Genomic DNA, 25616 nt, shown 5'->3' on the forward strand with positions numbered 1-25616 from the left:
TAGATAAGACCATGGATAGGTCTATACGTATAGACTTCTCTGTCCTTGATACTAACAAGAAGTCATCCAGGTATGGAAATATACGGATTTGGTTCCATCTGAAATAGGCTACCATCTCTATTATGATTTTTGTGAAGACCCGAGGGGCGGTGGAGATTCCGAATGGAAGGGCCATGAATTGATAATGTTGGATCTTGTCCCCCTCCCGCAGAGCGAATTTCAGGTATTTGTGATGGGCTGCAGTTATTGGGACGTGATAATATGCATCTTTGAGATCTATAATGCACATTACACTATCCCGGTCTATTAGTGAGACAATAGATCTTACTGTTTCCATCTTGAATTTTTTGTACGAAATAAATTTATTTAGGGCTTTAAGGTTAAAGATAGTCCTAATGGAACCGTTTGGTTTTTTGATTAGAAATAGGGGGGAATAGAATCCCTCACCCTTTTCGTGATCAGGGACTTGTGTAATGACCCCTAAGTCCTTGAGTTCCTGCACACCTTTTATGAGGTTCCCTTGTTCCTGTAGGGACCCAGGGGAGGTTATGCGGAATCTCCTAGGGGGTAGAGAGTGGAACCCAATTCGGTACCCAGCTTCGATTATTCGGAGTACCCAGGGGTTAGAGGTTATCCCCTGCCACTGGCTTAGATAGCCCGCTAATCTACCCCCTGTTTGTTCAGGAAAGGGTTAAGCTTCCTTACCCCGACCTCCCTTGGGGTACGACCATCTTCCAGTCTTCCTTTTTCCTTTAACTTCGGGAGGTGGCTGGCGTGTCCTCCTCGGAAAGGATGGTTTCCTGAAGGGTTGTCTGTCGGGCAGGGTCTTGCTCTTGTCGCCGACTTTCTCTAGGATTTTGTCCAGGACGGGCCCAAACATGTATTCCCCTTGGAAGGGGATGGCGCAGAGCTTGTTTTTAGACGTTATATCTGCGGCCCATGTCTTCAGCCATAATGCCCTTCTTGCAGAGTTGCTGAGGACTCCGGTTTTTGCACCGTATCTCACCGTCTCCGCTGATGCGTCAGCCAGGAAGGCGGTAGCCATTTTTAGGAGGGGGAGACAGCTGGCTAACTCCTCTCTGGGGGCCCGATCCTTGATAGAGGCTTCCAGCCTGTTTAGCCATAGCACCATGGATCTGGCCACAGAAGTTGAGGCTATGTTGGCCTCAATGGTAAGGGATGTTGCCTCCCAGGCTTTCTTCATTAATCCGTCGATTTTTTTTATCCATCGGATCGGACAGCTGGGAAGTGTCCTCAAAGGGCAAGAGGGTTTTCTTGGCCACTTTTGCAATTTGGATGTCCACCTTAGGGGTCTCCCTGTACAGGCAGACGTCCTCAGTAGCGAACGCGAGCCGGTTTCAGATTTCTCTTGAAACCGCTATTCTTTTTTCCGGCTCCTGCCATTCGTTTGTAATTACTTGTTGCAGGGTTTGATTGACCGGGAACATGGTCTTTCTCCTGGACCGGAGGCCGCCAAACATCTCATCTTGGATTGTCCTAGGCGGGTTATCCTCTTCAATTTTCATTGTTTCCCTCACTGCCTTGATGAGGTGCGCAATGTCGCTAGATGAGAAATAATATTTTCTCTCATCTTCTATGGGAACTGGTGGGTCCTCTAACTCTCCTTCAGACAGGAGCTCCAGTGATTCACCGGAGAGTGAGCTCGCCGATTCAGTCTTCCTTGGCCTTTTAGGGACCCGTGACGGACCTGGCTGGGCCTGGGGAAGGGACGCCATGGAGGCTTGCAGTTCTTCCCTGATCATGCAGTGGATGTCAGATTTAAACGCCGCTTTTTCTTCTGCAAGTATTTTTCCCGTGCATTCCTCGCATAGGGGTTTTTTGTAGCTCTCCTCGAGCCTTTTGCTGCAAAGGACGCATTTTTTCGATTTTTTTTCTCGGGTCCGTTTTCTTTGGACCTTCCTTATCCATCTACCCATGCAAAGTGGGGGAGAGGGGAGAGAAAAAGGGAACATATATGCATCCGACTTGTACAAGTGACCATTTTGCGCATTTTGGCATATAGCCTACTTACAGTTGGTAGGGTATCAGTCTCTCCCTCACGTGCTGAGCTGTCGCGGGTAGACATACTCACATACACTGTCTGGCAGTCAGCAGGATCCTCCATGGAGCTTAGCCTGCTTATATGGGGAGGATTTTTGAATTTGGCGCCCATTTCCGGGTTCTCGCCGGTAGCCACGCCCCCTACGTTGAGCGCGTGACGTCACTACGCCGAATGACGTCACCGCTATGCGCGCCGAGGACCAGGGAGGCCGCCGCTGCCGTTCCCCTGCCAGGAGGAACTATTCCATCGCGGCAGCGGCGGCCCAAACATGCTAACCGCACGAGGGAGACCAGCGCTGCTGAGGCGACTTACGGCTCCGCCGGCGGCGCAGGTCAGGGATGCAGGGACTCGTGAGTGTGCGGCCCCGACCTCTACCCCTCCAGGGGGATCGCACAGCGTGTGGTAAGTTTTTCTTTCTTCTCTTCTTTTTCCGCAGCTTGCTTGGAGCTGCTCCTCTGTCCCACCGTAGGAACAGGAAGACACTAAAGCATGGTGGAAAGGGGAGGTGCTTTTAAACTCTTCCTGTCCCTACCTGGGTCAGAGGTCAACCTCCATACGTAATGGGGCCGTCGGGATGACGCTCTGGAAAATGACGATTTTTTCAAACTTTTCCCAATTTTGGCGCTTTTAATAAATAAACACAAATTCTATCGGTCTTTTTTTTCCACCTAAATGAAGTACAACATGTGGCGAAAAAACAGTGTCAGAATCACTTGGATATGCAAAACCTTTCTGGTGTTTTTCCATGTTAAAGTGACACATGTCAGATTTGCCAAATTTGGCCTGGTCATTAAGGCGCAAACAGGCTTGGTCACTAAGGGGTTAAGGGATCATCTGGTTAAACCCTTTTTGTCGGAGAGGGAAAAACAGACACAGCTAGTATTAGCGCCAATGAAGAGGGGTAATTTCCCATGTCTATCATGCGCATGCTGTGGGAACCTGACAAAGGGCGAAGAATTTTCTCATCTCCTGACTGGAAGGAAATTTAAAATTAAGGGGAGATACTCGTGTCGCTCATCCTTCGTAGTATATTTACTTACCTGCCCCTTCGGGAAAGGCTACGTAGGCCACACCACCATAGAAGTACGGGAAAGGATAAACGAACATAAAAGCACTATTCGTACACAAAATAAAGTGCTTCCCATGTCTAGACACTTTTCTGAGTTTAAACACTTAGTTAGCCAACTCAGGTTTAGGGTTATAGACTCGGTCCCACCCCTAATAAGGGGTGGAGACAGAACCCTATTATTACAAAAATGTGAATTGCGCTGGAATTTTTTGCTGGATACAATGTCGCCTAAAGGCTTGAAATTAGATTATGATTATATGCCACATATATAATTCCTATGCTTCACCATAGGGGAAAGATTTTTGTATTTTGTCCATTCTTTGATTTTGATGTTTTTAACAGATTTTTATATGTTGCAGAAATTCATCCCTTGGCTCCCTCTACACGACCTGGACATCCGCAAGCAGACAAGATTACCTGTCACGCCTCTCCCCATATATATGGAATATATTTTAATATGGGATTGCAATGTCACTTGATTTTTTTGAGAGCAGAAGAGGCTGTCTATACCTCCACTGATGTATTGGTTTTTCCATAATTTTGGTAGTTGGGTGTATATAATACTTGTGGAAATGAGAGAAGATTATATTAAATGTACGGAGAAGGGGGTGTGGCCAAGCAGCCTACCTGACCGGCCGCATGTAAGAAGGGCTCCTGCTCAAACCGACCAACCGGTAATCCCGCACTGATCCTGAGGACTCCCAACCCCGACATAACACCACCAGAGGAGAGGGGGAAGAGAGTGGACCCCAAGACACTTACCCCTGACGAACGAGGCGCAGGAAAATCGGAGCTAAGGACGAGGCCTGTGGAGCTGGGAGCGCCGCCATTACAGAGCTTGTGTCATCAGCCGACTGGCGGGCTCTGGATCTAGCGCTGCACACAGCGGAGGGTGAGGAACGGGGAGCCTAGACCACCGGCGGGGCTGCGAAGCGCTGTGGCACCTACCCGACGCCGCAGCAAGAAGACCCTGAGGGTGAGCGCGGGAAGCTGCGGCCGCCATTTTGTGGAGAAGACTCCCGATCGGCGAGCGACTGCCCAAGCCTGTCTCCCCCCTTACCGACACAGAGAGGAGGAGGATCGAGCGCTGAGTGGGGTGTCTGTGGCGCCGGCAGCCATAGCGACGCCGGCGACAGACTTGCAGCGCCGCGACTGACACGGCCGCCATCCTGAGGACGGGGCAGACGGGCCTAGCAGCGAAAGGTCGCATAGAGAGGCCGCATAGAGGGAGGCGGGAGGCTGAGACGACCGGCGGCACAGCGGAGCACCGAGGCATTTATAAAGCATCCCCCGAGCGGAGGGACTTGGAGGGTGAACACGCGGTGCCGCAGCTGCCGCCACCATCTTGCGGGGCAGACCCAGCCAGCCGGCAATAACTCGGGCCCGGCGCGCCTCTACCAGCATAAAGAGGGGATCGGACGCCGGGCGAAACAGCCAGGGCACCGGCAACCACAACAATACAAACGGCAGATCTGCACTGCCGCGGCTGACACAACCACCACCTAGTGGGCTGGGCCGGCGGACCTGGCGGTGAGGGGTCAGGAGAAGAGGCCGCACAGAGATCCCCTACCTGGAGGAGAAAAGCAACGCCAGCAGCAGTAACCAGTTAAGTGCACTAGGGGGGAAGGGGAGAAAAGGAGCAGCAGCTACTGTACCCTATATAAACAAGACGCTAGAGAGTGGGACCCCCCTCCCCCACAATACCTAGAGAAAAGGCCAAAGAAACAGGCCCAGAACACCCCCCCAAACAAAGGGGGAAAAGAGCGTAAGACCTGCAAGAGACCACCACTGCTGATAACAGAGAATAGGGCAGACGCCACGTACATAAGCCCTGCACCGAGTATACTGGTGAACCGGCACTATAAAACACAGGCAAGCAACCGAATACGCCGCTAAATACCTCTGACAGAACAGCATGGGGCCTACCAGGCAGAACGCTGCAGCAGATAAATTAAAGGCATTTGTCAGAAACGAAAATCGCAGAGATACAAGCTCCGATTCCGCGCCGCCGGCCCCGGGGGGCTCACCCCCTCCAACAAAGAACACTAATCCAAACCTAACAGAAGGGACAGTTCAAACCCTACAACAACTATCCGAACAGCTACTGACAGCAATCCAGACATCCACGACTACTCTTACCAGTAAAATTGATGAAGTTAAAATGGATGTCAGTCTTCTTAGACAAGACCTTCAAAATCTGAGAGAAAGAGTCACAGCTACGGAAGATAGAATATCTACGCTAGACGACACCGTCCCCCCAATGTCAGCCGCAATAAGAGATCTTACGCAGAAGGCCGACTATTGGAGACAGAAAGCGGACGACCTCGAAAATCGTTCACGACGCAATAATTTGCGCATAGTCGGCCTGCCAGAAAGAACCGAGGGACAGAGACCGGAAGAATTCTTAGAGAAATGGCTCCGCGAACTTCTTCCCAATGCAGAACTATCGCAGGTCTTTGTCATCGAACGGGCTCACCGTGTGCCGATGAAGCCACCCATACCCGGTGCCCCACCCAGACCGCTACTGGCAAAGTTACTCAATTCCCGTGACAGGGATATCATTCTGCAAGCTGCCAGAAAAGGAGGACCCCTACGCCACGATAACGCCACAGTCTCCATCTTTCCGGACTTCTCGGCAGACCTCCAAAAGCAAAGAGCCTCGTTCTTCAACATTAAAAGGCAACTTAGAGATCTGCAGCTCCCGTACTCTATGATGTACCCAGCGCGACTACGAGTGATTGACGGAGACCGCACCCGATTCTTCTCTTCACCATCCGAGGCAGAAGAATGGCTGACCACCAGACGACGGCCAGAAAGACTGTAATGTATACCAAAACCTAACCATTATTTTTGTCCTCCTTTAGGTGACGGGACTTTCATACCACATATAAAGGGCCCATCAAGGCCGCCTAATTGTGCTGCAGGCTGCTAGCCTGGGGGGGAAGCACCCCCCTCCAGGTTACCCCTGGCAATAACCGCCCCGTGTTCACCTTCCCCCCCCCCCCTCTCCCCTTTCCCGCCCCCCCCCCCCCCCCCAGATTTTCTTGTTCCCTTCCGCCTCCCCGGAAGGGAGTCCACCTAACTAAAACACAATATGACATGGTCGGTTCACACCACTGTACCAATAACCAAACAAAACCACAAGTATAGCGACGATGGAGCTATGCTAAGTTGGTTACCCCGAGTTAAAGTTAGCCACGAATACTAACGCAACGAGGTTATAATCAGTATTCAAAACCTGTTCAGTTACAAGTTGTTGTAAGAGTTATAAGTTGGTAGTACGCTACCATAATGTTCCTAGAGTGTATGCATCAGATGTTCAATGTTTTTTCTATAAATGTACTGAAGTGCGATTGCATAGCGGGTAATGGAGATGTAGTGGGGCGTGATGGGGGGTCTCCTAGCGGACAGAATGACATAAACAATTTCATCCGGACCCAATTAAACCATCTTTGCCAATGGCTGAGATAACTTTTGTGTCCTGGAACGTCAGAGGCATGGGATCCCCCAGGAAGCGAGTCATAATAAACTCCTTAATACGCTCCTGGCGACCACATGTGTTGTGCCTACAGGAGACCCACCTCACACCCGAAACCTCTAAATGCCTGCTAAAGCCATGGGTTCAGTGGTCAGCACACTCACATCACACATCATATTCCAGGGGGGTGTCTCTATTGATAGAGAGGTCCATCAGATGGGAGGTAGAACAATTAAAAAGAGACCCAGAGGGTAGATACATCTTCGTAAGAGCCAAAATAAACAATGAACCATATGTACTCCTATGTTACTATAACCCACCAACAACGTCAACAGCCCTGCTGGCAGAAGGCATACAATTTGCCTCATTTACACCAGATGTAACGACTATCTGTATGGGGGACATGAATATGGTCATGGACCCACACCTGGACAGATTTGGGGGGGGTGCTCGGAGGGCGGGAGACGGGGGCCCGACCCGCCTGGCCTCTATGATCTCGGTGGCGGGATGGCTGGATCTATGGCGAACATTTCACCCCCACCAACAGGAGTTTTCTTGCCATGCAGCCCATAATCATGCATTGAGCCGAATAGATTATATATTTGGATCCCCCTTATTGTTTGCAAAAATAGAGTCCATAGAATTTCTGCCAAGAGGGGTTTCAGACCACTCACCGATCTGCATGGTCCTTAAAAAACCAGGCCCCCCTGCAATTAGGAAGCAACGGATACACCCGTTCTGGCTTTCACTGCTTGGCCCAAATGACCGAATAATAGACCAAATTCAATTATACTACGAGGCGCATGAGGAAAGCCGGGATAGGATGCTGGTGTGGGAAGCCTTTAAGCCATACCTTAGAGGATGCTTTAAATCCTCAATCTCCTTCATTAAAAAAAACGCAGCTAAAGAGGAAGAACAGTTAGCGCAACAATGCCAACAACTAGAAAAATAATTTATAGCCCACCCCTCAAACGATAAAAGAGATAAATGGCTACAAGTAGGTAGAGAGTATCTGATGCATTTGAAAGAAAAGGCTCAGAGGAGACTATTCTTCACCCGCCAGTCCTTTTGAGCTAGGTAATCAGTCCAGTAAATTGCTAGCATATATGGCCCGGCAAGAGACTACTTCCCCGGCTATATTAAGGATCAAATCAACCGAGGGCACAGTACTCACAGACCCCCAAGATATACTAGAAAGATTTCAACAATTCTACCAAGATCTATACCAGTCCCAGATTAACTACACCCCAGCAGAGCTAGAGAATTACCTAACCAACATAACATTTCCAGTAATACAAGAAACACATAGATCCCTATTAGATGGCCCTGTCACAATAGAAGAAATACAGGAGGCAATGGAGGGCATGGCAAAAAATAAGACCCCGGGTACAGACGGCATACCAGTGGAAGTTTATCTTCAGTACAGAGAGGAAATAACACAACTACTCTCACTATATGAGGATATATTTGAGAAAGGACGCCTTCCAGAGTCAATGTTAGAGGCTAATATAGTGCTTATACTAAAGCCTGAAAAGAACCCGGAGGAGTGTGGGTCGTACAGACCTATCTCCCTCTTAAATACAGACTATAAAATCCTCGCCAAGGTACTGGCTTTCAGGCTGAACCAAGCAATTAAGGATATCATACACCCGTACCAATCCGGATTTATTCCGGGAATGTCCACGTCAGACAACATCAGGAGGACGCAGGTAATTACGCAGGTGGGACGGAGGTGGAGAGAAAGCTGGGCCCTGGCCTCATTGGATGCTGCCAAGGCATTTGACTCAGTGGAGTGGCCATATTTGATGGAGGTTCTGCGAAAATTTGGATTCGGGGAGCCGTTCATCAGGTGGGTCTCTATCTTATATACTGCACCGACGGCGAGAGTAATGGCAAACGGCCTGATCTCCACCTCCCTCCCACTTCACAGGGGAACCCGACAGGGCTGCCCACCTTCCCCCCTTCTATTCGCGATTGCTATAGAACCCCTAGCACTAAAAATTCGACAACACACACTATATAGGGGGATCCAGATTGGCCCCAGAGAAGACAAGATAGGATTGTATGCGGACGATATAATACTCTACATGTCGGAACCCCAAAGCACCCTGCCCTTAGCCGTCTCCCAGATAGACGAGTTCGGGAATTTTTCAGGCCTACGTATCAACTGGCAGAAGTCTACCCTTATGCCGCTGAGAGAGGAGGAGTGGAGAGTGGGGGAGGTATACCACAACCTGCAAATTGTCCCCCAATTTAAATACTTGGGAGTCTACATTACCAGGGACCACACTCAAAGCTTTAATCTAAACATCGCACCCCTAATAACAACCCTGCAATTAAAACTAAAAGCTTGGAGCTCCCTGCCACTATCTGTGGCAGGAAGAATAAATCTTATTAAAATGATAATTCTCCCCAAATATCTATACCGGCTAGAACATGCACAAATAACTGTAGCACAAAAATTCTTTAAAACAACCAACTCATTAATAACATCGTTCGTTTGGGGGAAGGCTAGAGCCAAACTCCGTATGGAAACCCTACAAAAGCCTAAAGAGCTGGCGGGGATGGCGCTGCCGGACTTCAAAATATACTACCTGGCAGGGCAAGTCAGATATATACGTTACTGGCTGTCGGGCGCCCCTCTCCCGAACTCCGAGCACCACCTGATGTACTTCCTTTCGGAGGCATCCCTCTGGATCATCCTGGAAAAACCAGGGCTGTTGACGAAACCAATGCTGCCCATTCACAGACTCGCAATAAGTGTCTGGAGGGCATGTAGGAAACTGACGGGGCAAGAGGACACCCCCCTGGAAACCCCCTTATGGAACAATAGAGCGTTGCCGCATTTATTGAATCTTCCAGACAGACAATTTTGGCTAAATCTGGGAATTACCACACTGGAACACCTATACATTGACGGGACACTAGTCTCCTTTGAGCAATTGCAGCAAATATACCGTGTACCTAGAACAGGATTTTTTAGATATCTGCAACTCAGACACGCATTGACAGCGCAATTCTCAGAACCCAGAAGACCCTTCTCCACATACCCATTAATAGGTATACTGCGCACACAGGGCCCTAGGGGCCTAATCTCAAAGTTATATACCCACTTGTTATACTCTAAGATCCCCAATACACAAATGGTGGTACTGGAGAAATGGAGGGAACTTATCCCAACACTGACTAATGAGGACTGGGAGACCGCAATGGCCACCTACACCAGGGTCTCACCAACCGCGAACAACAAACTGACCCAGTTATATATCCTGCATCAATGTTATCTAACACCAACTAGACTCTATAAAATGAACAGATCAGTGACCAGTCAGTGCCACCGATGCCGCGCAACAAACGCAAACTTCAATCATCTAATATGGGGATGTCCGATGGTATACACGTATTGGGAAAGAGGTCACAGAGTTCCTGACCCAACTGATGGGAATACCAGTACCACTGGATCCAGCAATGTGTCTGCTAGGGATCATAGATGAGGAACAATGGCAACATTATGATAAAATATTCCTTACTAAAGTATTATTTTATGCCCGCAAAGTTATAGCGCTAAGATGGATGGACAGGCGCCCTCCGACAGTTACAAAATGGCAGAGTATTATCAATACCATCCTACCATACGAGAAAATAGTTTACAAAAACAGGAAATACCCTGAAAAGTTCGACAAGGTGTGGGGGATTTGGTGCGGGACAACAAACACAAACTTCACGCAAGAAATGTTCCAAAATTTATTAAGACAAACCACACCCAGGCTTGGCAGGTAAAATGAGCAATAATACTACGAACACTACAGATGTATGTATTGAGATATGCTGAATAAACATAGAGAAAATGTAACGTACTTGTGTACCGAACACTGTTACCAAAGAATTTTCTGATGTATGCAAAGTTTAACTATTTGTGTATGCAAATGCACACTGTTTAAGTAATTGCTTATTCATGCAATGTACAAAATATATGTTGTTCAATAAAACGAGTTTAAAAAAAAAATGTACGGAGAAGAAGAATCTTTCTGTCTATTAATAAATTTCACTAAGCATCCTTCAGTGCAGTTTGTGCATTTTTGATATGGAAAAACTTTGATCTGATGATCTAGTGTTTAAAGCACTCTGGTGTACAGGGGGTTAAATATCCCATATGCAAGTCTGTACTGCAACAACACTTATTTGACATTGCAGAGTTGCTCTCTCACTAAGTTGAGGATAAAACATTACATGCCCTGCTCTTTTGAATCAGCCTTTTAAGCCGAGATAAATTGACATACTTTGGTACTTTATATAAGATTTTATATTGCCCTGTTAATGTTACTATCAGTACTGGATAGAGGTTACTACAGGTTCCCGGCACTATAGCTGAAGTTCTGTGCACAGGCGCAGTAGCATAGGAAAATTCTGAGCCCTCACGTTATCTGTGAGGTTCTCGTGGCGCTCTAAACACCTCGCGTATGCGTGGTGGCAAGAGAGAGACGCCGGCTCGTAGATACCATGAAGGGACCGTAGTTACAGAGAAGGGGTAAGCCCCGGTACACTGACGTCAGCTAAGCTCTGGACATCTGACGCATGTGCAATATGGAATGAGAAATGCTAGCAACTCAGTACTAAATCAGCCATGGAGAGAGCCAGGGGCAGTGAGGTCTGCTTGTCAAGGATGGAAAAATACCAGTGAAAGAGGTTGAGCTGCAAGGTAATAAATGTAGTATTACACCTGTACTTCTGCAGTGGTGATTGGTGGTGGTTTAATGGGCACATGATATAATTGCTGATGTTGTGCAGTTATTTTATGCTTGACAAAGACCCCAAGAGGGTCGAAACGTTGCAGTCTTGATGGAGGAATAAAAAGTATAAGAAAATTACTACGCCTTTTATGCTGCCATCGTTCTTCTACGTATATTGCACTGCACCCTGCACTGCAGTCATAAGGATATTGAATGGAGCAGCGGTCGCGCATGAGCTGCGCGATTCATTTTAATAGGACAGAAATGGCCGAGTACAAACACTCGACTATCTCCGAAAGTCCTACTGAAAATGAATGTAGCAGCTCCACCCTTTCATTCAATCTCCTCCTTAATGCAGGACACTACTGGAGTCATCTGGTATGTGAGAATACACCCATGAAACTTGCCTGAGATTTGTGAGTTGTAAGACGCACAAAAGAGGATTGGGGGACACAGCAAAAAGACAGTGGGATATAGCCACTGCCACTAGGAGGTGACACTAAGCACAAAAGTGCTGGCTCCACACGCTGGCTATATCCCTCCCTGGCGACACCCGGCCAATCAGTTTGTATGCCAGCAGTAGGAGCAATCACGCGGGAACGAAAAAACAACAAAAGTTAGCAATATGACACAAAGGTTGTAACTGTGACAAAAACACAGCACCACGTGCAACTTACAGAACCGGGGTCCTGGCCAGGACAACAAAACGGTGTCCTATAGAAAGGAAGAGAGGGTGGGTGCTCTGTCCCCCAATGACAAGACGAGAAAGAGATTTTACAGTGAGTAAAAAATGCTCTTTTCTCGCTAGTGTCATTCTGGGACACAGCAAAGACCTGGGATGTTCCAAAGCAGTCCCCAAGGGAGGGAAAAGGCAAATCATAAACACATGCGGTCAGTTTATAGCCGTCTGTAACTTTCCACCTAGCGAAGCATCGGCTGACGCAAAAGTGTGAATTTGGTAAAACTTAGAGAAAGTGTGTAGAGACGACCAAGGAGCCACCCTACACCCTTGCAAAGCTGAGGCACCATTGCAGAACGTCCATGAGTCTCCCACTGCCCTGGCAGAGTGTGCAGTCACCTGAAACGGCGGTGCCTTACCCTTAGCCCGGCAGGCCTCAACCACCGCCAAGCGGATCCAGCGTGGGATGACAAGTTCAGAGGCTTTGAGACCCTTCGGTACCTCGAATAGTTAATCAGAGCGTCGGATTGATGAAGTCTGTTCCAAATAGATCTTCAGAGTTTGCACTAGGTCTTAAGTCTGCAGAGCCCGTCCCCTTGGGTAGACTGCCGCTGGACAGAACGACGGCAGCACAATGTCCTCATTGATAAGGAAAGCCGACACCACCTTGGGGAGGAAAGAAGGAACCGGATGCAATACAACCTTATCTTGGTTGAACACCGTAATGGGTGGCTTCGGCAACAGTGCCGCGATCTCGGAGACCCTTCGGAGGGAAGTAACCGCCACCAGGAAGGCTACCTTCCAGAACAATAACCATAACCGCCTTGGTACCCTTGCTAATGGATTGAACAGATGAACCTGTAGGGCGTCCAAGACCAGATTCAAATCCCAAGGTGGTACCGAGGAGTGAAACGGGTGCGGCGTGGGCGACTCCCTGCAGGAAGGTGCGCACAGCTGATCTGAATGCCAAAGGGAAAAAGGATAGACAAGGTGGAAATCTGTCCCTTGGGGGAACTGAGGTTGAACCCCATCTCCAGCCCATCCTGGAGGAAGGAGAGGAGGTGGGCCAGGGAAAAAATGCATAAAGATGAAAAACCCCTCCGCTCGCACCAAAGGATGAACTCCCTCCACACACGATGATACACCTTTGACTAGCACGGCTTCCTAGTCTTAATCATCGTTTGGATGACAGGGGTCTGAAAAACGAGATTTTGTAAGGAACTTACCTAACATCTCTTTCTCGCCCATATCATTGGGGGACATAGCTTTGACCTTGGGACATTCGAGAGCAGTACCCAAGGGGTGAAAATATATAAGAAGCCGCATCGGTAAGAAGCAAAATCAGCTCTTTAACCGCAACTAGCGTTAATAGGTGCTTAGACATCCAGCATGCTCAGAGACAGAGCATAAAGGGGGCTCCTGACGAGGAGCTTCCAACGAGGCACGCGTTCTAGAAATATGTGCCGTAACACAGTCTCAACATATGATGTCTCTTGGCACAGTAACCCTGCACTACTGCAAAGTGGCGTCAGTGCGAGGAACCCACCATGGAAACCCAAGGCTCCACCAGTGTTGTCAGGAGCAACAGCAGAGAGCCAGGGTGACCGGAGAATGCCACTAGAGAGGAACAAATTTGACTTTCGCCCAATAGCGCATCCCACTTAGTAGAGAGATGAGTAGACTGCATGAGCTGAACGTGACATCAGCACCATCAGAAAGGGGGGATGAAGCAAAAGAGCTGGGGCCCCTTGTCAGGCGACCTAGTTGCCAGATGTGAGCCTCGCTGGTGATTTGCGAAATCCTCCAGAGTCAGGCGGGTGAGCGCTAAGAATTGAAAACATTATTAGTGTATACCATCTCACGTTCTCCTGCTAGCAGTCCTGCAGGAGGAAATAGCACAGGACGATCGCAGCGCACTCCGTGTGATTAAATGCTTGTCTCCCAGGCCGCACGCTTACCTGCGTAGAAAGGCTGCGTGGAGAAATGTCGTAGACCGCTCTGACTACAGAGTACTCCTAACATCAGCAGCCCAGACATACCTAATAGGGGAGAATGCGAGGCTCATTCTGCTGTTACAATTTAGGGTCAGTGGCAGACTCCGCCTAAACAGGACCACTCATGCACCCCCTACGACATGAGTAACCCATGTCCGCATGGACACAGCTAACTGAGCCTGCCGCACAGTCCTCCTAGAAAGCAACGGATGCTGGTTTGGTTCCGAGGCCGTCAGGAGAAGGTCCGGACCCATAGTGGATCAGCATGTCAAAGCTGGCTGGAGGGGAGCTAGTAGATGGATCTACCGCCCCCAGGCACCCTGTTGGAGGGCAAACCCCCCGGCCTACCACTATACTTAGATAAAATAAGAGGTGATATCCTGCCTGGATGTCCCACATAGCGACGTGAGTGCACTTAGTACGCGGCTCTGGGCGGCCCTAGCCCCCCTCTACTCCTGTAAGTGAGGAAAGCGCTAAAGCTGGCTGCAAGGACAGTGCAGACGGGCCACCATAGGGAAGCTAGCAATCAGGTTAGGGGAGGCAATATGTCTGTGGACCCTTTGTGCACAGTACTCCTTCCCTATGGAAGGAACTACTAATGTCAGTAAGCCCGGAGTGCTGCTGATAACCAGTCTGAACATGGCTGGATGCGATCTTGTACTGCATTGAGAGCGCACATGACACGTGTCTCTTGTCTATAGTCCTGGACACGGACACTGCGCCAAGGCAGCCTGCCGATAACCGCAGGTGGCACGCCTCAGTGAGTTAGCCAAGGCTCAACCCGGTCTGTGACAAACCTGAGGGGCGATGAGTCCGGAGGCTCCCTGTGCGAGTACTCCTTCCACATGAAGGGTACCACAGGTGTCAGGAGCCATGCTGGCAATTAGTTTGAAAGACGCAATCTTCTCCGGCCAGATGTCTGTAGCGAAAGCGCACATAATCTGTGGCTCTAGCCAGCGCCTGTACACGTGTCATCGAGTACACGGACACTGCGCCAAAGCTGCCTGCAGGGAACTGCCTGAGGGGCAACCGGGGAGCTATCGATAGGCAAGGCTTCACCCGGTGTGAAGCAGACCTGGGAAGCGATGAGTCTGGAGACAGATCTCAGCAAGGCCGGAGCCATGCTGGCAATTAGTTCGAACACTGTCTTTCGTAAAGAAGAGATATTCTGTGGCTGGATGTAATCTCGTACTGTAGCAAGAGCACACATAGTATGTGGCTCTGGCCGGCCCCTGTCTGCGTGTCCTCCTAGACTCCGACACTGCGGTACGGCTGGCTGCAGGAAATTGCAGGAGGGGCAACAGGGCAGCTACCGATAAGTAGACGCCTAGGAATGGGGCCAATGGCCATTGGGGGGGGGAGCCGTCACGAATTGTGCAAACCCTGCACTGCTGTGCAATAAATACAATACAATGTGCGACGGCCAATACCTACATGCCCATAGCGGCACAAACTAAGCCGTATGACCGCATGCAGAACACGCCTGGCTACACGGAAACCGTCGCGCAGCACCTACCCTAACCAGTGGCCGCGCCATAGCTTAAAAGCCACCCAGCCGCACGGCGTTTGGTCTATACCCTGCATAGTGACTCGCAGGCATGCTGCCTGACGGCAGCAATTAGTTCCTCCTGGATACATATGCAGGAGAATGACACTGTTCACAGCAGGACATACCAGAACAGACATACTGAAGTATGACACACTTCACACCAAAACAGAAACTGCGCAGAAATGCAGAAAATTACACTGCTTATAGCTGGACATACAGAACAGACATAACGAAGTATGACAGTTCACACAGCACAGAAACTGCGCAGAAACACAGATGAATGATACTGATTACAGCAGGACATACCAGAGAGTGCACTGCTTACAACTGACAAGGAGCTCCCTTGGCTGACTGAAGCACCAGCACAATCAACCACACTCGGCCAGCACAATCAACCACACTTGTGAAGCTGAGCCTCCAAGAAACAGCAGATCCGATCAGCAAACTCTAACATGGCCCCAAAGGCATAACACAAACTGCAAGGCTGAAAATACCCTATGCGACAAATACACAGCTGACAGGCACCATGACACAGGAGGGGACCCTGAGCAGGACAGAGCAGCAAGGGAAGCTATTTTGTTATCTGCTCCTTTCTACTCACTTCTCTTTTCCTTTTTTCTTAAGACGGATCCTCAACTCCAGTAAAGCTCAATCCCAACCATTGCCTGCCCTTGCACGGGGAGAGGATGTGGACCGACAGGAAGAAAAACGGGTAGCTCTGTGGCTGGCGAGTCAACATGCAGGAGAACCTGGATGTGCCTCCTTTTCTTCTGAAGGGGCCAGGCAGACAACAGAAGATTAATTCCTAACTGTTCACCTTCCTCGGTTGGGATAATGGGGAGAGTCCTGCCTCCCCGTCAGCCCTGGCCCATCCGGAATCAAAACCATTCAGCCCTTGCGGGCGAGACTGTCCACCTCCTAAGGACACCAAGCTAAAAACTGATTAGCCGGGTGTCGGCAGTAAGGGACATAGCTAGCGGCTGGAGCTAACACTTTTGTGCTTAGTGTCGCCTCCTAGTGGCAGTGGCTATATCCCACGGTCTTTGCGGTGTCCCCCAATGACACGAGCGAGAAATCCCGGGTGAATATGAACTCCATTCTTTTGAATGGAGTCCAATACATGAGCGATGGTTTCTCGCATCGCGGTGCGGGAAAAAAATCATGGCATTCAATATCTTATCTCATTTATCAGAACACACTGTCCTTTGATTTCAATGGTAACTTTAATGTATCGCATGGCTCTTGCATACCGTGTAATGTGCTTACGAGTGCGGTGTGATATTTCCCATTGAAATCAATGGGAAACACTTCCGATCCTCTATCACGTGTGAAACTCTCATGAGATGATTGGAACTTTATATTTGCAATGCAAGGGGTTTTTGACTGAAAAACGCCTTGCATCCCTGGTTAAATCGCACGCATCTCGCTCGCCCATGTGTAGGTAGCTTTAGGATACTTCACACATAGCACAAATGCAGATTATCTATGCAGACGTTACAGAACAAGCCACATGGATGCGATCTTAATAAAACTCGGCCGCACGGTGCAGAAAATAATGCTTGGAATCCACAGTAGAACTGGCATGCAGTGCACATTTTAAATCTGCAGCACGTCAATTTATGACATGGATTTTACCTGCTGTGTTGGTGAAATCCACGGCAAAATTCACACAAAGGACCTCCATGGCGCACCGTGAAGTGCAGCCGCCATACCCACACAGGGATGTTACATGGATTGTCTTACCTCAATCCCCAGCACTCTGCTCAGTTCTGTCGCTCGCTCCTGGCGCTGGCAATTACCTGCATTAGTCACAAACACACAAGGCACTGCCATCTTCCCACTGCGGTCCAGCAGCTTCCTAAAAGCTTCAGCCGCCCCAGGAATAGGATTTCTGCCTCTGACTAGCACTCCATCTATGTCAAACAACAGGCCGAAGCTCGGAGACAACTAAAAGACATAAAAAGGAAACAGGGCAATAATAAATCCTTCAGAGGGTTTCCCAGTTTTACGTACAGAAAACTTCATACCCAACAAAAGAAAACCTCTGTGACTTATTGGAGAAGTGTTTAAACTAGGGACCTCTGTAAAGTCAGCACCCCATCTTTCAAAGAAGTTATTTTTTTTATGAGTTCTGGATGCACCCCAAAGAGTTCTAGAGTTCCCTATTAATTTTTAAAATAGTTCTAGCGAATTAGGCAAAAAAATCAACAAATGTATCTCTGCGGTGCTAACTTCCAAAAATGATATTAATAAATCAGCGAGAACTTTGTAAATATGGGTATTAGAGCTTCGAGCATTAAGAGTTTTCTTCAGAACTCTTGAGGTGCTACCCAGAACTCTTATAAAATCGCGGGATTTCCCCAAAAATTATTTACACATAATAACTGAAATTTTTTTGATCCGGCATCTAAAAATCAGCGAGAACTTTGTAAATATTGATTCTAGAGCTTCGAGCATTAAGAGTTTTCTTCAGAACTCTTGAGGTGCTACCCAGAACTCTTATAAAATCGTGGGATTTCCACAAAATTTTTTTTTTTACACATAACTGAAATTTTTGGATCCAGCATCTAAAAATCAGCGAGAACTTTATAAATATTGGTTCTAGAGCTTCGAGCATTAAGAGTTTTCTTCAGAACTCTTGAGGTGCTACCCAGAACTCTTATAAAATCGTGGGATTTCCCCCAATTTTTTTTTTTTACACATAACTGAAATTTTTCTGATCCGGCATCTAAAAATCAGCGAGCACTTTGTAAATATTGGTTCTAGAGTTTCGAGCATTAAGAGTTTTCTTCAGAACTCTTGAGGTGCTACCCAGAACTCTTATAAAATTGCAGGATTTCCCCAAAAAATATTTACACATAATAACTGAAATTTTTTTGATCCGGCATCTAAAAATCAGCGAGAACTTTGTAAATATTGGTTCTAGAGCTTCAAGCATTAAGAGTTTTCTTCAGAACTCTTGAGGTGCTACCCAGAACTCTTATAAAATCGTGGGATTTCCCCCAATTTTTTTTTTTTACACATAACTGAAATTTTTCTGATCCGGCATCTAAAAATCAGCGAGCACTTTGTAAATATTGGTTCTAGAGCTTCGAGCATTCAGAGTTTTCTTCAGAACTCTTGAGGTGCTACCCAGAACTCTTATAAAATCGTGGGATTTCCCCAAAATTTTTTACACATAACTGAAATTTTTTTGATCCGGCATCTAAAAATCAGCGAGAACTTTGTAAATATTGGTTCTAGAGCTTCGAGCATTAAGAGTTTTCTTCAGAACTCTTGAGGTGCTACCCAGAACTCTTATAAAATCGCGGGATTTCCCAAAAAATTATTTACACATAATAACTGAAATTTGTAGATCCGGCATCTAAAAATCAGCGAGAACTTTGTAAATATTGGTTCTACAGCTTCGAGTATTCAGAGTTTTCTTCAGAACTCTTGAGGTGCTACCCAGAACTCTTATAAAATCGCGGGATTTCCCCAAAATTTTTTACACATAACTGAAATTTTTGGATCTTGCATTTGAAAATCAGCGAGAACTTTGTAAATATTGGTTCTAGAGTTTCGAGCATTAAGAGTTTTCTTCAGAACTCTTGAGGTGCTACCCAGAACTCTTATAAAATTGCAGGATTTCCCCAAAAAATATTTACACATAATAACTGAAATTTTTTTGATCCGGCATCTAAAAATCAGCGAGAACTTTGTAAATATTGGTTCTAGAGCTTCGTGCATTAAGAGTTTTCTTCAGAACTCTTGAGGTGCTACCCAGAACTCTTATAAAATCGTGGGATTTCCCCAAATTTTTTTTTTTTTACACATAACTGAAATTTTTCTGATCCGGCATCTAAAAATCAGCGAGCACTTTGTAAATATTGGTTCTAGAGCTTCGAGCATTCAGAGTTTTCTTCAGAACTCTTGAGGTGCTACCCAGAACTCTTATAAAATCGTGGGATTTCCCCAAAATTTTTTACACATAACTGAAATTTTTCTGATCCGGCATCTAAAAATCAGCGAGAACTTTGTAAATATTGGTTCTAGAGCTTCGAGCATTAAGAGTTTTCTTCAGAACTCTTGAGGTGCTACCCAGAACTCTTATAAAATCGCAGGACTTCCCCAAAAAATTATTTACACATAACTGTAATATTTGGAGCTGGCATTTGAAAATCAGCGAGAACTTTGTAAATACTGGTTCTAGAGCTTCAAGCATTCAGAGTTTTCTTCAGAACTCTTGAGGTGCTACCCAGAACTCTTATAAAATCGCGGGATTTCCCCAAAAATTATTTACACATAATAACTGAAATTTTTGGATCCAGCATCTAAAAATCAGCGAGAACTTTGTAAATATTGGTTCTAGAGCTTCGAGCATTAAGAGTTTTCTTCAGAACTCTTGAGGTGCTACCCAGAACTCTTATAAAATCGCAGGATTTCCCAAAAAATTATTTACACATAACTGAAATTTTTGGATCCGGCATCTAAAAATTAGCGAGAACTTTGTAAATATGGGTTCTAGAGCTTCGAGCATTAGGAGTTTTCTTCAGAACTGTTGAGGTACTACCCAGAACTCATACAATCGCGGCATTTGAACAACAAACAATATCGACTTTATATCAGATGTTGGTTGAGGAGGACACGCGCAATTGCGGGAAAGACATAGAAAGGAATTGGGAGCGAGAACTAGGTGGCGCCCCCAGAGGAGTCTTGGAAAAAAAAATCATACATCCTGTCACATAAAATGTCGGTTTCTAGCAAGGTGCAGGAGTTAAACTACCAAATACTAACAAGATGGTACGAGACCCCAGTGAAACTAGCCAGGATATTCCCCCAAATGACACATTTGGGGATACGATAAATGTTGGAGATGCCAATCGGAAAGAGGGTCATTTGTTCACCTCTGGTGGTCATGTCCTCTGATGCGCCCATTCTGGCAGGAGATCAACACTCTTTACTCCACGGTATGCAGAACTCAGGTCCAGTTTACGCCAGAAATAGTAGTACTGTCTATGTTCCCAGGATCAGTGGCACATTTGAAAAGCTCCCTACTCAGATTTTTTATACTGGCCATGCGACAGATAATCCCCAGAATATGGTAATCTACGACACCTCCCTCTAGAATAATGTGGTTGGAAGCTTTAGATCACCTGAAAGATATGGAAGAGCTCAGTGCCAGAGACGAACTAGGACATGAGAAATGTGCCTCTATCTGGATGATCTGGAACCAGTTTCGATTTTCTCTGGACCTAACCACATGGTTTCATTTCTTTCTTTTCTCCTTCTCTCTCTCATCTTATTTCACTTCTATTCCCACTCCATGTTTGCTTGATATAATCAGTTTTCTAAGGCTGGGTTCACAGGGGGCGGATTTGCCACGGAAATTCTGCGCAAAATTTCAGTTATGTGTAAAAAATTTGGGGGAAATCCTGCGATTTTATAAGAGTTCTGGGTAGCACCTCAAGAGTTCTGAAGAAAACTCTTAATGCTCGAAGCTCTAGAACCAATATTTATAAAGTTCTCGCTGATTTTTAGATGCCGGATCAAAAAAATTTCAGTTATTATGTGTAAATAATTTTTTGGGAAATCCCGCGATTTTATAAGAGTTCTGGGTAGCACCTCAAGAGTTCTGAAGAAAACTCTTAATGCTCGAAGCTCTAGAACCAATATTCACAAAGTTCTCGCTGATTTTTAGATGCCGGATCAGAAAAATTTCAGTTATGTGTAAAAAAAAATTTTTGGGAAATCCCACGATTTTATAAGAGTTCTGGGTAGCACCTCAAGAGTTCTGAAGAAAACTCTTAATGCTGGAAGCTCTAGAACAATATTTATAAAGTTCTCGCTGATTTTCAAATGCTGGATCCAAAAATTTCAGTTATGTGTAAAAAATTTTGGGGAAATCCCACGATTTTATAAGAGTTCTGGGTAGCACCTCAAGAGTTCTGAAGAAAACTCTTAATGCTCGAAGCTCTAGAACCAATATTTATAAAGTTCTCGCTGATTTTTAGATGCTGGATCCAAAAATTTCAGTTATGTGTAAAAAAAAATTTTTGGGAAATCCCGCGATTTTATAAGAGTTCTGGGTAGCACCTCAAGAGTTCTGAAGAAAACTCTTAATGCTTGAAGCTCTAGAACCAATATTTACAAAGTTCTCGCTGATTTTCAAATGCCGGCTCCAAATATTACAGTTATTATGTGTAAATAATTTTTGGGGAAATCCCGCGATTTTATAAGAGTTCTGGGTAGCACCTCAAGAGTTCTGAAGAAAACTCTTAATGCTTGAAGCTCTAGAACCAATATTTACAAAGTTCTCGCTTATTTTCAAATGCCGGCTCCAAATATTACAGTTATTATGTGTAAATAATTTTTTGGGAAATCCCGCGATTTTATAAGAGTTCTGGGTAGCACCTCAAGAGTTCTGAAGAAAACTCTGAATGCTTGAAGCTGTAGAACCAATATTTACAAAGTTCTCGCTGATTTTCAAATGCTGGATCAAAAAAATTTCAGTTATTATGTGTAAATATTTTGGGGGGAAATCCCACGATTTTATAAGAGTTCTGGGTAGCACCTCAAGAGTTCTGAAGAAAACTCTGAATGCTTGAAGCTCTAGAACCAGTATTTACAAAGTTCTCGCTGATTTTTAGATGCCGGATCAAAAAAATTTCAGTTATTATGTGTAAATATTTTTTGGGGAAATCCTGCAATTTTATAAGAGTTCTGGGTAGCACCTCAAGAGTTCTGAAGAAAACTCTTGATGCTCGAAACTCTAGAACCAATATTTACAAAGTTCTCGCTGATTTTCAAATGCTGGATCCAAAAATTTCAGTTATGTGTAAAAAATTTTGGGGAAATCCCGCGATTTTATAAGAGTTCTGGGTAGCACCTCAAGAGTTCTGAAGAAAACTCTGAATACTCGAAGCTGTAGAACCAATATTTACAAAGTTCTCGCTGATTTTTAGATGCCGGATCTACAAATTTCACTTATTATGTGTAAATAATTTTTTGGGAAATCCCGCGATTTTATAAGAGTTCTGGGTAGCACCTCTAGAGTTCTGAAGAAAACTCTTAATGCTCGAAGCTCTAGAACCGATATTTATAAAGTTCTCGCTGATTTTCAAATGCTGGATCCAAAAATTTCAGTTATGTGTAAAAAATTTTGGGGAAATCCCGCGATTCTTTAAGAGTTCTGGGTAGCACCTCAAGAGTTCTGAAGAAAACTCTTAATGCTCGAAACTCTAGAACCAATATTTACAAAGTTCTCGCTGATTTTCAAATGCTGGATCCAAAAATTTCAGTTATGTGTAAATAATTTTTGGGGAAATCCCGCGATTTTATAAGAGTTCTGGGTAGCACCTCAAGAGTTCTGAAGAAAACTCTTAATGCTCGAAACTCTAGAACCAATATTTACAAAGTTCTCGCTGATTTTCAAATGCTGGATCCAAAAATTTCAGTTATGTGTAAATAATTTTTGGGGAAATCCCGCGATTTTATAAGAGTTCTGGGTAGCACCTCAAGAGTTCTGAAGAAAACTCTGAATGCTCGAAGCTCTAGAACCAATATTTACAAAGTTCTCGCTGATTTTTAGATGCCGGATCAGAAAAATTTCAGTTATGTGTAAAACATTTTGGGGAAATCCCGCGATTTTATAAGAGTTCTGGGTAGCACCTCAAGAGTTCTGAAGAAAACTCTTAATGCTCGAAGCTCTAGAACCAATATTTACAAAGTTCTCGCTGATTTTTAGATGCCGGATCAAAAAAATTTCAGTTATTATGTGTAAATATTTTGGGGGGAAATCCCACAATTTTATAAGAGTTCTGGGTAGCACCTCAAGAGTTCTGAAGAAAACTCTGAATGCTTGAAGCTCTAGAACCAGTATTTACAAAGTTCTCGCTGATTTTTAGATGCCGGATCAAAAAAATTTCAGTTATTATGTGTAAATATTTTTTGGGGAAATCCTGCAATTTTATAAGAGTTCTGGGTAGCACCTCAAGAGTTCTGAAGAAAACTCTTAATGCTCGAAACTCTAGAACCAATATTTACAAAGTTCTCGCTGATTTTTAGATGCCGGATCTACAAATTTCAGTTATTATGTGTAAATAATTTTTTGGGAAATCCCGCGATTTTATAAGAGTTCTGGGTAGCACCTCAAGAGTTCTGAAGAAAACTCTTAATGCTCGAAGCTCTAGAACCAATATTTATAAAGTTCTCGCTGATTTTCAAATGCTGGATCCAAAAATTTCAGTTATGTGTAAAAAAAAAAAATTTGGGGAAATCCCGCGATTTTATAAGAGTTCTGGGTAGCACCTCAAGAGTTCTGAAGAAAACTCTTAATGCTTGAAGCTCTAGAACCAATATTTACAAAGTTCTCGCTGATTTTTAGATGCCGGATCAAAAAAATTTCAGTTATTATGTGTAAATAATTTTTGGGGAAATCCCGCGATTTTATAAGAGTTCTGGGTAGCACCTCAAGAGTTCTGAAGAAAACTCTTAATGCTCGAAGCTCTAATACCCATATTTACAAAGTTCTCGCTGATTTATTAATATCATTTTTGGAAGTTAGCACCGCAGAGATACATTTGTTGATTTTTTTGCCTAATTCGCTAGAACTATTTTAAAAATTAATAGGGAACTCTAGAACTCTTTGGGGTGCATCCAGAACTCATAAAAAAAATAACTTTTTTGAAAGATGGGGTGCTGACTTCACAGAGGTAAACTAGGGACTGGAGGGGAGGGCAAAAACAGAAACAGTGGGGTAGGCAGTGTAGATATTGACCTGGGACCAAAAAATGGAAACAGGGGTCGAGAAGGGGGTGGGGTTAGTACAGCTAGAAATGACAGAACAGCCAATAGTACCATTAGTAGCAAAATGAATACAAAGAACAACAACAACCGTATAAATTGTATGGCAACAAATGCAAAAAGTCTGATCGGTAAAGTGGGTGAGCTTGAAGCGAGAATGTCTGATGAAAATTACGATATAATAGGAATAACGGAAACATGGCTTGATGATAAGTGCGATTGGGGCGGTGAATTTACAGGGTTACAATCTCTTCAAAAGAGACCGTGGAAACCAGAAAGGAGGAAAAGTATGTCTGTATGTTAAATCGCACTTAATGCCGAAGCTATGAGAAGATATAGGTGCAGGGGTTGAACGCATGGAATCTCTGTGGATAGAAATACAGGAAAAAAATAACAAAATCCTAATAAGGGTTTTCTATAGGCCACCAAAAGCAAGAGAAGAAACTGAAATCTTATTATTAAGGCAAATAGAAGAGGTGTCAAACCACAATGAAGTAATTATTATGAGGGACTTTAATTATCCAGATATAATATGGGAAGATGAAACCTACAAATCTCACAAGGACAATAAGTTCTTGAGAACAATTAAAGACAACTACCTTTCCCAACTTGTGCAGGAGTAAACTAGAGGGAAGGCCACTTTGGGCTTAGTATTAACTAACAAACTGGACAGAATCACGGGGGTGCAGGTGCAAGGACACTAGGAAATAGTGACCACAATATAATCAACTTCCAGCTGTCATTTAACAAGAAGCCTTATCAGGGAGCGACAAAAAGCTAAACTTTAGTAAAGCAAAATTTGATCAGCTCAGAACTGCTAACAGTAAAATTAATTGGGATAATGTCCTCATAAATAACAGTACAGATGACAAATGGGAGAAGTTTTAAAACATCCTAACAACCTCATGTGAGCAGTTCAAACCCTTAAAAAAAAAAGGGAACTACAAGTAGAAAGAAACCAATGTGGCTCGACAAGACTGTAAGAGGGGCAATAAACGAAAAAAAGAAAGCGTTTAAATTACTAAAACAAGAAGGCAGCGAAGAAGCGCTAAAATCATACAGGGAAAAAAACAAATAATGTAAAGAAAAGATCAAGGAGAAGGCAGAAAGATTGATCGCCAAAGAAAGCAAAAATAATCCTAAACTATTCTTCAATTATATAAACAATAAAAGCATTTGCACTGAGAGCACAGGCCCGCTAACAAATAATGCAGCAGAACATAGAAGACGACAGGGGGAAGGCATATTCATTAAATAGTTTTTTTCCTAGT

At 45.2% G+C, this 25616-nt stretch overlaps 1 protein-coding gene across 2 annotated transcripts in view; it reads right to left on the reverse strand.

Annotated features, from left to right (window-relative positions):
• The window catches only part of HDHD5 (haloacid dehalogenase like hydrolase domain containing 5), a 53244-nt gene that overhangs the window by 21273 nt on the left and 6355 nt on the right, over nt 1-25616 (reverse strand). For both annotated transcript variants that reach the window (XM_066589786.1, XM_066589787.1), the window contains exon 3: nt 17305-17508. In XM_066589786.1, coding sequence (XP_066445883.1) covers nt 17305-17508 — 204 coding nt within the window. The remainder of the gene's footprint in view (nt 1-17304; nt 17509-25616) is intronic.

The sequence above is a fragment of the Eleutherodactylus coqui genome, chromosome 2 (genome assembly GCF_035609145.1).
Source record: "Eleutherodactylus coqui strain aEleCoq1 chromosome 2, aEleCoq1.hap1, whole genome shotgun sequence".
Classification (NCBI taxonomy): Eukaryota; Metazoa; Chordata; class Amphibia; order Anura; family Eleutherodactylidae; genus Eleutherodactylus; species Eleutherodactylus coqui.